At 34.1% G+C, this 16,277-nt stretch overlaps 1 protein-coding gene across 15 annotated transcripts in view; it reads left to right on the forward strand.

Annotated features, from left to right (window-relative positions):
• Nucleotides 1-16,277, forward strand: part of ST7L (suppression of tumorigenicity 7 like) — a gene marked incomplete at its 5' end in the record, with an annotated part of 157,603 nt that overhangs the window by 16,331 nt on the left and 124,995 nt on the right. For all 15 annotated transcript variants that reach the window (XR_013991672.1, XR_013991673.1, XR_013991674.1 and 12 more), the window contains 4 exons: nt 4,158-4,236; nt 11,191-11,345; nt 12,801-12,898; nt 13,152-13,266. Coding sequence is in view for 11 of the 15 variants with exons in the window: in XM_081025012.1 (XP_080881138.1) it covers nt 4,158-4,236; nt 11,191-11,345; nt 12,801-12,898; nt 13,152-13,266 (447 nt within the window). The remainder of the gene's footprint in view (nt 1-4,157; nt 4,237-11,190; nt 11,346-12,800; nt 12,899-13,151; nt 13,267-16,277) is intronic.

The following is a 16,277-nucleotide window of genomic DNA, read 5'->3' on the forward strand; positions in this document are numbered from 1 at the left end:
TTTATATGCTTACTGTTCATATAAATGGCTAAAGTGTAGGTGTTGGGGAATAACAGCAGTGGAAATTCAGTATTGTGTGTTAACTGTAAGGACTGACATGACTCTGGCTGGAAGTTAAGGATTGATCTCCTTCTCTCAGGCAGAATTGCAGGTAGTACCAGGGTTTTCAGACAACAAACATGGCTACCCACTAAAGCTGTGGTCTTAAAACATTTTTGTTCACATACTTCCTAAAAGAATTTTTAAAAACTATGTATCCCTTCACACATTTTTATGTTGACATCATAAGATTAAACAATTGCAAAGAATGTGATTTTTGACATATTATAGAAATTTAAAAATAAAACTGGAATACCCTATAATTAAATGTATCTCAAGGAATCTAATGACTTAATACCTATCATTATCCATTGAAAAATACATCAACAAATACTCTTTAATGGTAGTACATTTTATATAAGTCTTTTTTCTTGAATTAATGCCATTCCATACCCCCATACAATTTTAATACAGGTATTTTATGCTTGAGCATTTTCTTTCACATGTATATGCTTTTCCATAATAAAAATTTTTGTATTAATTTAAAATTTTGTAATTTCCTTTGACCATAAGGTTCTAAATGGTATCATGTACTTTATATTTTTGTCAAATCCTTGAGGATACATATTTGTCTCTTTCAACTTTGGAAAATGTCCTCCGTCTAACCTAATTGGCTGGGTGAGTTCTCATTGTCAATCCTTTCAACCAAATCAGACTGGCTTTCTGACAGAGTCTGACTTCCTTTTTCAATTCAAGTAAATATGTTAACATGCATCTCCATGACAGCCATCTCTCTTCTGAATTTAGATTATAAGATAGAAAGATAAGTTTTGGAGCTTTGCCTAGAGCTTATCACTTGGCCAAAATAAGATTTCACTGCCTTTATCATTACTTACTAATACCCCCTTTGGCTTACTGTGAAGGGTTCTTCTCTTAGGAGCAGTGCATTCTTTGATAGTAAAGTAAGAGGGATGCTGATAAATGGAACTGATAAAAATCATCACTCCCTACGCAGTCTACAATATATGTGAATCCAGAGCATCCAAGGGCCAGAATACTCTAATTCTAATGCTGAGCTTCACTGTTAAAAGAAATAAGTGAAAGGTAGGAATCCCTGTTATAGGTTCCTTGATTAAAAATGGCTGCCTCCAAAACTGAACTTTGTTTTTTTTTTTTTTGAGGGCACAGCTCACAGTGGCCCACGCAGGGATCGAACTGGCAATCTTGGTGTTATTAGCACCATGCTCTAACCAACTGAGCTAACCGGCCACCCCTGAACTTTGTTGTGTTTTTTTTTTTTAAGTTTTATTTTTTTATATTAGTATCAGATGTACAAAACAACATAATGATTAGAGATTTACACCCCTCACAAAGTGATACCCCCCCAAGTCTATAGCTATTACAATACCATTGACTATATTCCTTATGCTGTACTTTATATCCCGTGATATATATGTATATATATATTATATATATATATATATATATATATATATATATACGTATACATAAATAATATTTGTAATTATAGGTGACATTCAACATTATTCTACATCAGTTTCCAAACCTGAACTTTGAATTGTCTCTTTGGCACCTGGTGATTTTTACACTCCAGGACAATGCACCTTGGAAAGATTCAGGGGAGTGGGGAAGCAAGCAGATGTTAGGTAGGAATGGAAAATCAGCAGAGGAACGTTCTTCAGTTAGAGATCAGTTATAGGAAAAAGTCATATAAAATTGAGGCTTTAGAAATTGATTCTCTTAAAACCATGCATCCCATCTGGTCCTTGCAAAATTTCTTGAATTTCTAGAGGTACACATAATCCCAGCTAAGGGCTGAACTCACGACAGACTTTATCTGTGAATGATAATCTGGAAATGGACTGTTGGTTCCGTATTGATCTTTTCAGACACTCACATAAAGGTATCCGTAGTTTTATATTCAAGAAAGACAAATGTGTTTATACGTGTAGTGCAACAAATTTCTCTTGACTCTTGTCATCAGTAATTACTAAATTAGTAGATTTTGTTCTCATCCTATTGATTTGTTTAAAACAAAGAACAAACATATCCTCAGGGCCAGCCAGCAATGTTTTTTGGATAATTTGTTTTCATGGCATTTTTTCCCCCCAAAATTTAAACAATCAAGAAATTTAATATTAAAATCCAGATTTACAGTCTTTGGAAGTTGGAAAATATGGCAAATCTGGACCTGCGTTTCCACTTGGCACTAATCAATTAGACCTGAGCTATGATTCTCTACTTTAGATAATGCATGTGTTAGTTCATTCATTCATTTATATTTTCTGCCTGCTCTTTGTAGGAACTTATATTTGTGACTATGATCTTGGGATAAATGCTAGTCTCTTTTCTGCTTGTTAGCATATGAGAATATTACATAACTTGAAAAATAAATAAATTTGATTGAATTGCTAACTGCTTATGTTATTTTTTAAGCATATCAAGAGCTCTTAAAACAGACAGTTGAATACGAAATCAGCATTTTGCTTTAAATTATTCCTAAAATTTGTTTTGGAAGGAAATACATATTTTTCTTCCTCTAATTAATTTCCCCTTTGGCTTGAAACTGCATTGGTTGTGAGTAATAGCCTTAAAAGGCTGGATGGAGCAGTTGAAAACAAAAGAATACTTAAAAAAATGCTTAAAGGTGGATTTGATGACCTTACTAGAAATAAAAGAAATGCAAATGCAAATGACACAGTTTTCATGTACTAGCAGATTGATATTATTCAGTGTTGGTAAGGAAATAGGGAAACAGTCACTCTCCTGTACTGCCTGAAATATAACTTAATGCAATTTTATTGAGAGGAGTTTGGAAGTATATATTCAAAATCTTTTAACCAATTGTTCCACTTCTTGGTTAGGTATATAAAGATAGATATTGAAAGGTAGTTACCACAATATTTTTATTTAGCAAAAGATTAGGTGTAACTTAATTGTCCATCAAAAGAGAATTGGTTAAATAAATTATGATATATACTTAATATAGTAGAATACCAAATCATTTAAAATGTTGATAAAGATTCAGTGTCACAATTTGACTTGTGTATATCATGTAACTTATGGAAGAGTCCATAGTCAAAAATGGCAAGTCTAGTATTATACTTAATTTTATGTTATATGTTAATGTTTTAGCAAAACGCTATTCTTCACCTGGTTATTATCAGATGGGTGCTGATGAGCATCATATTGTCAAGTTCAGGAAGCATTAGCTGTCAGCTAGCTGGTGACATGTTTGATATCAGAAAGGTATTTTTGTTATACAAGTATAGTGTATTGTCTCATTGTCTAAGCCAAGACTAATATTTTGTTTCCGAAGGAAAACTCAAACATTTTCCACATTATTCTTTCAGGACAGTTGTAGGTTTTGTTCCAAAAGCAACATTTAGAGATTCTCAATTTTTCTTATCAAACTTGAAATAGGCCAGATAGTTTCATAAATCTACTTTGTTTATTTGTTTGTTTAATTTTTAAGAAATTTTACTGAATGTGAAATTTTCATTTGGTACTGTAAGTGACAGCAAAACTAATATTGTTATTCCAGAGAGATTCTAATTCAGACTTTTGTTGAATCTTGGTAGAGACTGACATTTTCCATAAACGTACTATATTCTAAATTAATTACCACTTTTTATACAAAATACAAATTCAAGCATTCTTCCTGGATTGAATCATTGATTAGACAAAGACTTTAAGTGTTTTATATATTTTTAGCTGTTCCAAAGAACCTTTTAAAAATGATAAAGGAACTAGACTATTTCATATTGATTATAATCTGATGTCACTCAAACTCAATATCATTTAGGTATTTAAATGTTTATGTATAATAATGATATAATTAACTTGGTTAAATACCTTATATGTTGTTATTTATATAAACCAGAAAAACAATATATTTATTTTTTTATATGTGAAGCTTCCAAATTGAATGTAAACTTCTCTTACAGTTAACGTGAGCTGGCACCCCAATTTCTTGTTTCTTATGTTTAAGAACATGTTATTTCTTTGTTTACTCTCCTAGCTCATTCTTCATACGTTTTGCATAAGATTATTTATGTTTATCATCTCATCTACTTTCTGAAATATTTTTCCTACAGTTATGCAGAAGGCATGGAGGGAAAGAAATCCTCCAGCTCGAATCAAAGCAGCCTACCAAGCTTTAGAATTAAACAATGAGTAAGTTTACAATATATGGAAAATAAGTTTGTTTTGAAGGAAACCGAGGCAAATGATTTTATGTTTCCTTTTGTCTGTTCCTAAGACACTTGGAGTTATTAGCTTTCTCTTTTTGCATACTAGCGACATTTACAGTGTTCACTGACATCTGTATTTTGCTTCTGAAATTGTAAACTTATCTATGCTTTTGAGAAATTATGCTAGAGATATTTTTTTAAATGGAGAGTGCTAATCTATTGGTGATAATACCTGATAGAGAGTACTAAAATATTTATGCCACCTGTTTTAATTTTGTTTTTCATTTAAATCATTCATTTAAAGCATTCATTCAGCCCTGAGAACTTTAGTTGCTAATGGGATTGGAGGCATGAGAAGGAGATTGAAAATTAGTAAAATGTAGTTCTAACTTCATTTTTTTCATGTTAACAGCATTTATTTTTTATAGCTCTTTGCATTAATTTCGTATGTTGAAAAGACAAAATGTAGAATCATAAGTTAATATTTAAATAGGATAGATTGATAAGTATTAATTTAATACTAAATAAATGCCAAGAATAAAAATATGGCCCCAGGTGAGATTTAGCAAGGCATGCTTTCTTAATAATGTGAACTTAGCATTGTTCCCTGTATCCCTCCTACTTCTCCCCTCCCCCCCAGATATATTATCCTTATTATGAAGACCTTCCCAAGGTGGAACAAAAATGACAGTGTAGGGAGTTCCAAAAGCAGTAAATCAACTTTATTGAAACTCTGGAAACTAATCAAAAGTTTATAGCAACCTAGAGAATGCCTAAGCAATTAAAAAGCAGCTGAATTCCTGTACGAGAACTTTGTGATGTTTTAACTTACACTGCCTCATTCCGCCACTCCCTAGCAGCCTAGAAGACAACAGTCTGCATGCTGTGTATCGGTTCCTGCTACCAGAAGTAGAATGGACCTTATTCTCAAAGAATTGTGGTTGTTTATTTCAACCTATCTTGTGGCTCCCTGAAGGGCCAGCTCAAGGGACTTGCCATTATTTCGGTTAATTCAGCTCTCCCAACACTGGCACAACTACACTGGGGGGCATTTGTTAAAACATTTAAAGGCTAGTGCATTAGCCCCTGCTGCCTGAGGCAAGGTATAAAAGTTGGGGCAAACAATAGACAAACCAGAAAACTTAGAGTTGTAAACTTAGGGGGAAAGGCTGGGGAATGAGATACTTTGGGAAATAAAGCTTTTGAAGAGCTCCCACATATTCCTGGAAATCTTAAAGGCCCCATACATGACCAAGGTGGGGGTATATGCTCAGAAACGACTTACAAAGTCCCTAAGCTCTCCTGTCTGTCTTTCAAGTTCTGCACAAACAGAAAGTGAAGGCTAAGACAGAGTTGTAAACTACCTGACTGAATGTTGAGGGTGTACCCCAACACACACACAATCCATCTGCAAAGACTTGCTTTTTATTTTGTTTTTGGTTCCAGGTGTTTAAGGCAGTCTCCATCAAATCACTGGCTGACCACTAAGCTAAAGAAGCAGAGACTTCACTGGTCACACGTGACAAAGAATGCAAACTTTGCAAAATTAGTTCAGAAAAGTAATTTACAAAATAAACAACTACAATAAGCAATAACAACAAACCCTGGGGAGGAGAAGATGTCTGGGTTTCTATAGTTCTTATATTACAATGTTTAAAATGTCCAGTTTTCAAGAAAAAAATTACAAGACATATAAAGAAATAAATTTCTGCCCCATACATAGAAAAGAAAGGAAATGAATAGAAACTGTCCTTGAGGAAGCCCAAACTTTGCTCTTTATACCAACTATTACAAATATGCTCAAAGAGGTAAAGGAAGCCATGTACAAAGAACTAAAGGAAACCAAGAGAAAGATGTCTCACCATTACAGAACATCAGTAAAGAAGTAGAAATAATTAAAAGGAACTAAGTAGAAATTTTAGAATTGAAAAGTATAACTGAAATAAAAAATTTCCCATAGGGGTTCAGCAGCAGACTTAAGCAGGCAGAAGAATCAGCAAACTGAATTTAGGTCAATTGAGATTACCTAGCCTGAGTTGCAGAAAAGAATAAAGGAATGAAGAAAAATGAACAGAGCCTAGGATACCCATGGACACTGTTAAGCATACCAACTTATGCATAATGGAGTCCCAGAGAGGAGAGAGAAGGGGGCCAAAAGAATATTTGAAGAAATGATGGCTGAAAAAAAAATCCCCCGAATGATGAAAGACATGGATCTACATATCCAAGAAGCTCAATGAACCCCAGGTATGATATACTCAAAGACATCCACAGTAAGAAATTATAACCAAAGCAGAAGACTAGGAGAGATTCCTGACAGCAGCAAGAGAGAAGCTTCTCATCACAAATGGGATCCTCAATAAGATTAACAGCTGATTTCTCATTAGAAACTCTAGAAGCCAAAAGGCAGTGGGATGACAGTCAAAGTTCTGAAAGAAAAAAGTGTTAACTAAGGATTCTATAATCCAGCAAGCCTGTCCTTCAAAAATGAAGGAGCATTTAAGAAAATTCCATATAAATAAAAACAGAGGGTTAATTGTTAGTAGACCTGTCCTATAAGAGATGCCAAAAGGAGTCCTTCAAGCTGAAATAAAATGATACTAGACCATTTTGACTCCACACAAAGCAATAAAGGACACCAGTAAAGGTAATTATATAGGTAAATATAAAAGTCTATATTAGTGTGGTTTTGGTCTGCAGTTCTTTTTTTCTATATAATTGAAAAGACAACTATGTATAACAATAATTATAAGTCTATGTTGATGGACATATAACTTATAAAGATGTAATTTGTGACTATAACAACATAAGGGTTGGAGGAACAGCTATATAGGAGCAAAGTTTTGTATACTATTGTAACTAAGTGGTATTAATTCAGAGCAGATTGTTAACTATCAATCACTAAGAAATATCTAAAAAATATACAGTAAAAGAAATAGGAAGGGAATCAAAATGGTATACTAGAAAATATCTAACACAAAGAGTAATAATGCTAGAAATTAGGCCAAGAAAGATAGGACATATAGAAAACAAAAAGGGAAATGGCAGAAATAAATCCGTCTTTATCACTAATTACTTAAAGGTAAATATACCAAAACTTTTGAGATATATCAAAAGCAGTACTCAGAGGAAAATTTGTAGCTGTAATCATCTACATTAATGAAGAAAGACCTTAAGTAAATAATTTATACCTTACAGTAATAGAAAACGAAGAGCCAACTGAAATGTGAGCAGAAGGAAGTAATAAAGATTAGAGTGAGATAGAACATGGAATAGAAAAACAATGCAGAGAATCACTGAAGCCGGTGGTTGGTTTTTTAAAAATATTAACAAAATTGACAAACTTTTAGCTAGACTGACCAATTAAAAAAGAGAAAAGACTTAGAATACTAAAATCAAGAATGAAATTGGGGACATTATTACTGACCTTACAGAAATTAAAAAGATTTTAAGAGAATACTATGAACAATTAGATAACTTAGATGAAACAGACAAATTCCTAGAAATGTACAAACTACCAATACTGACTCAAGAAGGAATAGAAAATCTGAACAGACTTAGAACAAATGAAGAGATTGAATCAGTAATTTAAAAACTTCCGAAGAAAGAAAGCCCAGAACTAGATTACTTCAATAGTTGTGAATTCTACCAACCACTTAAGGAAGAATTAACACAGTCCTCAAACTCTTCAAAGAAATAAAGGAGGAAGAAACTCATCCTAACTTATTCTATGAGGCCAGTATTACCCTCATAGCAAAACTAGACAAAGATATCACAAGAAACAAAAACTATAGACTAATATTTGTTACAAATGTAGATGCAAAAATCTTCAACAAAATGCTAGCACACTAAATCCAGCTGCATATTAAAAGGATTATATACCATAGCCCAGTGGGATTTATCTCAGGAAAGCAAGGGTGGTTTAAAAAAAGTCAATCAATGTATGTCACCACATTAATAGAACAAAGGACAGGAACCATATGGTCATCTCTATTGATGTAGAAAAAGTATTTGACAAAATCCAACACCATTTTATGTTAAAAAAAAAAACAACTCTAAGGAATGGAAGGAAACTCAAATTGATAAAAGACATCTGTGAAAAACCCATAGCTAACTGCATTCTTAATGATGAAAGACTGAAGGCTTTCCCTTTAAGATCAACTATAAGGCAAGGATGTCTGCTCTTGCCACTTCTTTTTAACATGGTACTGCAGGTGCTAGCCAGTGCAATTCGGCAAGAAGAAGGGGGGAAATGGCTTCCAAATTGGAAAAGAAGTAAAACTGTATTCAGAGATGATATTATCTTACATGCAGAAAATCTTAAAGAAGCCACACACACACAAATTGTTAGAGCTAATAATGAGTTCAACAAAGTTGCAGGAGACAAGATCAACATATAAAAATCAGTTATATTTCTATATACTAGCAATGAACTCCCTGAGTTAAGAAAATAATTCCATTTACAATTGCATCAAAAATAGTAAAGTATTTAAATTTAACCAAGGTGGTGCAAGACTTGTACACTGAAAACTACAAAGTATTGTTGAAAGAAGTTAAATGCAAAGACATCCGTGTTCATGAATTGGAAGACTTAATATAGTTATGATTGCAGTACTTCTCAAGTTGATCTACAAATTCAGTGCAATCCTTATTGAAATTTCAGTTTCCATTTTTGCAGAAAGGACAAGCTGATCCTAAAATTCAAATGGAATTGCAGTAGACCTTAAATAGCCAAAACAGTCTTGAAAAAGGAACAAAGAGGATTAACTTCCTGATTTCAAAATTTACTAAGCTACAGTAATTAAATCGTAAGGATAGACATCTAGATTAATCTAACCAAATCAAGAGTCCAGAACACCATACATGTATGGTCAATTGATTTTTGACAAGGGTGCCGAGATCATTCAATGGGGGAAAGAATAGTCTTTTCAACAAATGATTCTGAGTAACTAGATAACCACATACAAAAGCATGAAGGGAGACCATTACCTCACATCATACACAATAGTTAATTTAAAACTAAAGGCCTAAATGTCAGAGCTAAAACTAGAAAGCTCTTAGAAGAAAACATAAGGGCAAGTTTCGTGATTGTGGCTTTAGTAGTGGTTTCTTAGATATGACACCAAAAGCACAAGCAACAAAAGAAAAATTAGATAAATGACTTCATCAAAATTAAAAGCTTTTGTGCATCAAAGGATATTATCAAGAAAGTGAAAAGGCAACCCACGGAATGAGAGAAAATATTTGCAAGCCATATATTTGATAAGGGTCTAGTATCCAGAATATATCAAGAAGTCTTACAACTTAATAATAGAGAAACAATCCAGTTAAAAATGGGCAAAGACTTGAATGACAGTTCTTCAAAGAAGATATGCAAATGACGAATAAGCATATTAAATGATGCTCAATATCATTCATAATTAGAGAAATGAAAATGAAACCACAATGAGATACCCCCTTCATAAGATGGGTTCAACAACAACAACAAAAAGCAACCCGCCAGAAAATAACAAGTGTTTGTGAAAATGTGGAAAAATTGGAACTCTCACAGATTGAAAGTGGGAATGTAAAAGGGTACAGCCACTGTGGAAAATAGTTTGGCATAAAAAGAAATGAATTACTGCTACATGCTATATAAATGAACCTTGTAAATATATTAAAAGTCCCTGAATTATGTACTTTAAAATGGTTAATTATGTGATATGAATTTTACCTCAAAAAACCCCACAAACATTCCCAATAGTAGGATTCATTAGGTATTCATAAAATTAATTTCTTGCATTAACATCTCCATTTTAAATACTTTTGAACAAACACAAGGAAGCTTTAAGGGAAAATGGCCTCTGTTTACTATATGGCAAACTGTAATTTAAAATTATGTTTATATTTTGATTCTACTCCATCAATTTATACCCATCTAGATCTTTTAAGTGTTTTTATTTTGTTATTTAAAAGTATTTGAATTGGATTTTAGAATAGCTGTTAGGCAGCCGAGTGTTTAAAGCAGCAGTATATCTAATGCTTCAGAGAAATCTAATGCCTGGCCTCATATTTTTTGCAATAATTTCTCTCCCATTGCTTAAAACACTGTTCAATAGAAATATAATGTAAACCATATATGTAACTTTAAATTTTCTGGTAACCACATTTAAAAAGCAAAAAATAGGTGAAATTAATTTGAATATATTTTATTTAGCTATATTCAAAATAGTAACATTATAATCAATATTTTTAAAACTACTAATGAAGTATTTCACATTCTTCTACGCCTTAAAAATTCAGTATACATTTTACACTGACCAGTGTGCATTTGACACATCTCAATTTAGACTAGACACATTTCAAGTACTCAATAACTATTTGTGGCCAATAACTACTGGGCAATCCAGGCTTAGATAATCAGAACTAGGATATTGTATCAAGAAGAGATGTACTGGTTATTTCTGGGAATAGAAAGAACACTTTTTGTTTCTCGTTTTTTGCCCCCAAACAGGTTAGTTTATCTTATTAGCCAGTTTTTGACTTGAAAGATACAAAAAGAAATCTCTGTGCTTTAGTGGGGTGAAGAAAAGGAAACTTGGAGTGAGCATGCGTGTGACAAGTGAGAGGAAGAGTGTGGGAGGAAAGACTAGCATTCAGGCCACCGGAAGTTTTGTGGCAGAACTATTGCAAATCCAAGAGAGGATGGGGCGGCACCCAGAGGGGCTACTCAGGGTTGGGGAAAGATCTGGTCCTGGAATACGTTTCTGAGTCATGTTAAAGGTGCCTGGTTGGCCGGGACTTTCTTCTCAATTACCACCCTCTCCTATGCCTCTTATCCATTCCTTAGCTGGATTGTACACAGTATGTAGCGACTGAGAGCAGGTACAGAGGGACATACCCAAGAGAAAGTACTTTACAATTTTCCTTAAGATTGACTTGCTTGCTTTCTTCATAGCTGTGCCACCGCGTATGTTCTACTGGCGGAGGAAGAAGCCACCACTATTGTAGATGCTGAAAGGTTATTTAAACAGGCACTCAAGGCAGGAGAAACAATTTATAGGCGGTCACAGCAGTGCCAGCACCAGAGTCCTCAGCATGAAGCTCAACTGAGTAAGCAAATCCAAACTAATTCGTACCTGTCTTTTAGTTCCTGCAGTTGGTTCTTTTATGTTTAAAACACAAAACAAAAATAATAAAAAACATAATACTTAGATATTAGCTACTTTTCATACGACCTACAAGCCAGCAAGATAGAAATATGTTATCAGTTAGATGATGCTTGTGGATAGGAACAGATCTGCTCTAGCTATTGAAAAATGTGCTGCTTTGAGACTCCACAGTAATTTATTTCATGTGAGAATTGGGCTGGTCATTGGAGAAACAACACAAAAGATTCAGGATAGTCTTCTGGTAACGATAAGCAGCTATTACCCTTATCCTCACCCTTACCCCAAGCAATGGTAGAGGGACATCGTTTGGTTTGCTCTTCAGACTGTGTGTATCTCCCTCCATCTAGTGCCAGGGAGCAGCCCCTGTAGCCCCAAAACCAGCCTTATACTTGGCACTGATTCTTTGTTTGATTGATTTCTCTCTGTTATGTGTTTAAGATCACATGGGCCCTAGCAGCTGAGGTCCTTTCTTTCCACTCTTATGGATACTGTTCCAATTATGATTGAGACACTTTTACGAAAAATGTTAGAATCTGTAGTGCTGCTGCTTCCTGTTATTTTTTTGTGGCCAGAGGGTTTTAGTTTCCTGATTTTGGCAGATAGTAGACAATAAATTGAAATATGTTTACGTAACACATTATCTGCTAGCAGTTAAATTCTAAATCTTTTGTTTGTGGAAATTAAAATTTGGGTAATGTTTTCTCTCTAAACTAAATATTGATGTATACAGTATGTTTCATTAATGAATGTTGTTATAGCACACAACTGTGGGAATATATAATTTTGCAGTCTGGAACTAATGAAACTACCTCTTTAGAAAGTTATGCCATTTGTCCTTGTATAATCTCAAATATAGTTATGAGACAGTTACAGAAATATTTGTTAGTCCTTTCTAGAAGTAGTTATATACTTTACCAGTTACTAGCTGTTGAGCAAAAGTGTGCACCTAAGCATGGAAATTTTGTTTTGACCATCTTTTGTTTGTCAGTTAAAACAATAGAGAATATGAAAATAATAAATTGTTTATGCAGAAACTTAATAGGTTACTGTTATTTCTTCCTGTTAACATATGTGTTTCTTTTATGTTAGTATTAAAATACATATGTTAAGTATACACAGATTATATATATACTCTACTAAGATTGTTAGAGGCAAGTGTAATTATATATATGTTAATATTTTAATATAAAAATCTTCAAACATATACACAGAGAGAGAGCAGTATGATGAACCCTTTTAATGTCTATCACCCAAATTCAACAATCATTCTTCCATTTTGGCACAGTTTAATTCAATTAAACCTTCCAGAATAAGCAAATAAAATTAATAGATAATATGTTAATGAAATAGCAAGCCATAGTACAAAAATGATGGTTGTGTCTTTTTTTTTAAATAGGGAGGGATACCAATGTACTGGTATATATTAAAAGAAGATTGGCAATGTGTGCAAGAAAATTAGGAAGAATAAGAGAAGCTGTAAAAATAATGAGAGATGTAAGTAAATTTGATGACTGGACCTTTATGTTTTTCCAAAAAATGATAATGTGGTTTAAGTTGCAGATTAATGCAGAATCACTGTTTTTTAATTGATAGTTTTTATAAAAAGATATTTAATATACACATATTTCTTAAGGGGTGAGTCTCCACAGTTTTAAGAAACAAAAGAATTTCTACTGTAATGAATCTGATTCAGCTTTATGGAGTTTTTTTGTTATAATTTTGACCTTTTTTTCCTTTTTATACACAGTTGATGAAAGAATTTCCTCCTCTTACCATGTTGAACATCCATGAAAATCTCCTAGAATCCCTCCTGGAATTACAGGCCTATGCCGATGTTCAGGCAGTCCTAGCAAAATACGATGGTGAGTGACATTTGCCTTAGTGGATAGCATGGTTCATATGGTGTTTTTCCCAATTATGTCATCATAAATTTGAACCCATTCTAGTATTCTGATTTTCTTTCCATTCTTTTTTTTTTTTTTTTTAAAGATTTTATTGGGGAAGGGGAAAAGGACTTTATTGGGGAACAGTGTGTACTTCCAGGACTTTTTTCCAAGTCAAGTTGTTGTCCTTTCAATCTTAGTTGTGGAGGGTGCTGTTCAGCTTCAAGTTGTTGTCCTTTCAGTCTTAGTTGTGGAGGGCGCAGCTCAGCTCCAGGTCCAGTTGCTGTTGCTAGTTGCAGGGGGCGCAGCCCACCAGCCCACCATCCCTTGCGCGGGAGTCGAACTGGCAACCTTGTGGTTGAGAGGACGTGCTCCAACCAACTGAGCCATCCGGGAGCTCAGCTCAAGGTGCCGTGTTCAATCTTAGTTGCAGGGGGCGCTGCCCACCGAGGAATTGAACCAGCAACCTTGTGGTTGAGAGCCCACTGGCACATGTGGGAATCGAACCGGCAGCCTTCAGAGTTAGGAACATGGAGCTCTAACCGCCTGAGCCACCGGGTTGGCCCGATTTTCTTCCCATTCTTCCCAGTCAGTATTTAGAATCCATGGGTACAAGTTGCTATTAAGTGTCTTCTTTATCAGGACTTTTGGTAGCAAAAGTCTGCAAGGAGGAACTTTTCTTCTGTCAGGATTGATTTGTTTGTTCATTGAGCACCTAATATGAGTGAGGCAGTTGGCATTCCAAACGACACGGACATAGCTCTCACAGGATTTACAGTTTCGTGGAACATACAGAGAAATGAATAGTAGTTATAGTGCAACATAGTGTGTTAGGTGAGATAATTGGAAAAGTGTGGGGTATGTAGTTAGGATGGTACCTCATTTGTTTTGGAGCATCAGGGAAGCTAACAGAAGTTGTTTAGTAGTATGTGTAAGAGTAATTCAGAATACCATTTTTTTACAATGCTTTTTAGTTACAAAGTGTAATTTATCTCATTTGATCCTTATAATAATCTTGTGAGGTGGTAAGACAAGTATTTTTACTATCTCCAGTTAGAAAACAAGGAAACTGGAGTTGAAGGGGGTTAGGTAATTGAGTAAGGTCTCCCAGCCTTTAAGTGACACGACTAGCTTAAATCCAGGTATTCCGTTTCTTTGTTTACTCATCTTTTAAAAGTAAGAGGTCAATATATTGGCTGTTTTTATTATTGTACTATAATAGTACTAATTTACCACAAATGGAGTTGGGAGAATTTTTAAGAAGCATAGCCTTTCTCCTTATTCTGAGTGAGGCATCAGCTTTTAAGCCCAAGCTGAAAACATCCTAGCTAGTATAATGTTTCTGATTTTATCTTTCACTACAACAGAACATACATATAAGTCACTTATTCACACTTTTTCAGTTGTAAGTTCCTACCCATCAGCTTGGGAATCCTTATGGGTTGGAAGGTTTGAAATGTGTTACACTTGGAAAGAGAAGTTTATTTCTTTTAAACATCTGGGATTCTTAAGACGTGCTTCAGAATAGTGTAGGCTCATGGAGAATTTTTGAGAAATCCTTTCCATATGTAACTTATCAGATGCATGGCCTGTTTGTGATACTTACAATGAACAAGCATAGAGACTGAATATAAAACATCAGATAGGACCTGATTCATTAAAAATAAAATAAAGCCAACAACTTGGATATACTTCTGTTTTTTCAGTTTTTATGAGTCCCTAGTTTTTACTATTCTAGAACTCTGAAGAAGTTAAAAGCAAATTTACTTCTTTAGAAAGTTTTCTGTTTGCTGGTATAACTCTGGAATCTAAAACTTCAAGGGAATTCTGTGGTCTCACTTTCCTGATAACATTATTTTGGGCATTCCTTTTTATTAAATCTATTTTTTAATTATAGTTGACATACAACATTATATTACTGTTAGGTGTGTTGATTAGACATTTATATACCTTACAAAGTGATCACACCACATTTTGCCTAGTACCCATCTAGCCCCATACATAGTTATTACAGTTATTGACTATATTGACTATATTCCCTATGCTGTACTTTACATCTCTGTGACTAATTTTGTAACTGCCATTTTGTACTTAATACCCTTCACTTTTTTCACCCACACCCCTTCCCATCTGACAACCATCAGTTTGTTCTCTGTATCTGTGAGTTTGTTTTTTTGGGTGGGGTTTGTTTGTTCGTTCATTTATTTTGTTTTTTAGATTTCACATGTTAAGTGAAATCAGATGGTGGTTGTCTTTCTCTGACTTACTTCACTTAGCATAATGCCCTCTAGGTCCATCCGTATTGTCGCAAATAGCAAGATTTTATTCTTTTTTATGGCTAAGTAGATTTAATTGTATATTTGTAGCACATCCTCCTTATCCATTCATCTACTAATGGACTCCTAGATTGCTTCCATATCTTGGCTATTGTAAATAATGCTGCAATGAACATAAAGATGTATATATTTTTTCCAATTAGTGTTTTTGCTTTGTTCAGATAAATACCCAAAACTGGAATTTCTGGGTCATATGGTAGGTCTACTTTTAATTTTTTGAGGAATCTTCATACTGTTTTCCATAGAGGCTGCACCAGTTTACAATCCCACCAACAGTGAACGAGGGTTCCTTTTTCTCCATGGCTTCTTTCGTTATTTTTTTGATAATAGCCATTCTGACAAGAGTGAGGGGATATCTTATTGTGGTTTTGATTTTCATTTCACTGATTAGTAGTGATGTCGAGCATCTTTTCATGTGTTTGTTGGCCACTTCTGTGTCTTTGGAGAGATATCTATTCAGGTCTTCTGCCCATTTTTTTAATCGGAGTGTTTGTTTTTTTGGTGTTAAGTTGTATGAGCTTTTTATATATTTTAGATATTAACCCCTTATTGGATGTATCATTGGCAAATATCTTCTCCCATTCAGTAGGTTGCCGTTTTGTTTTGTTGATGGTTTCCTTTGTGATGCAAAAGCTTTTTAGTTTGATGTAGTCC

The sequence above is a fragment of the Rhinolophus hipposideros genome (genome assembly GCF_964194185.1).
Source record: "Rhinolophus hipposideros genome assembly, chromosome: 19".
NCBI lineage: Eukaryota > Metazoa > Chordata > Mammalia > Chiroptera > Rhinolophidae > Rhinolophus > Rhinolophus hipposideros.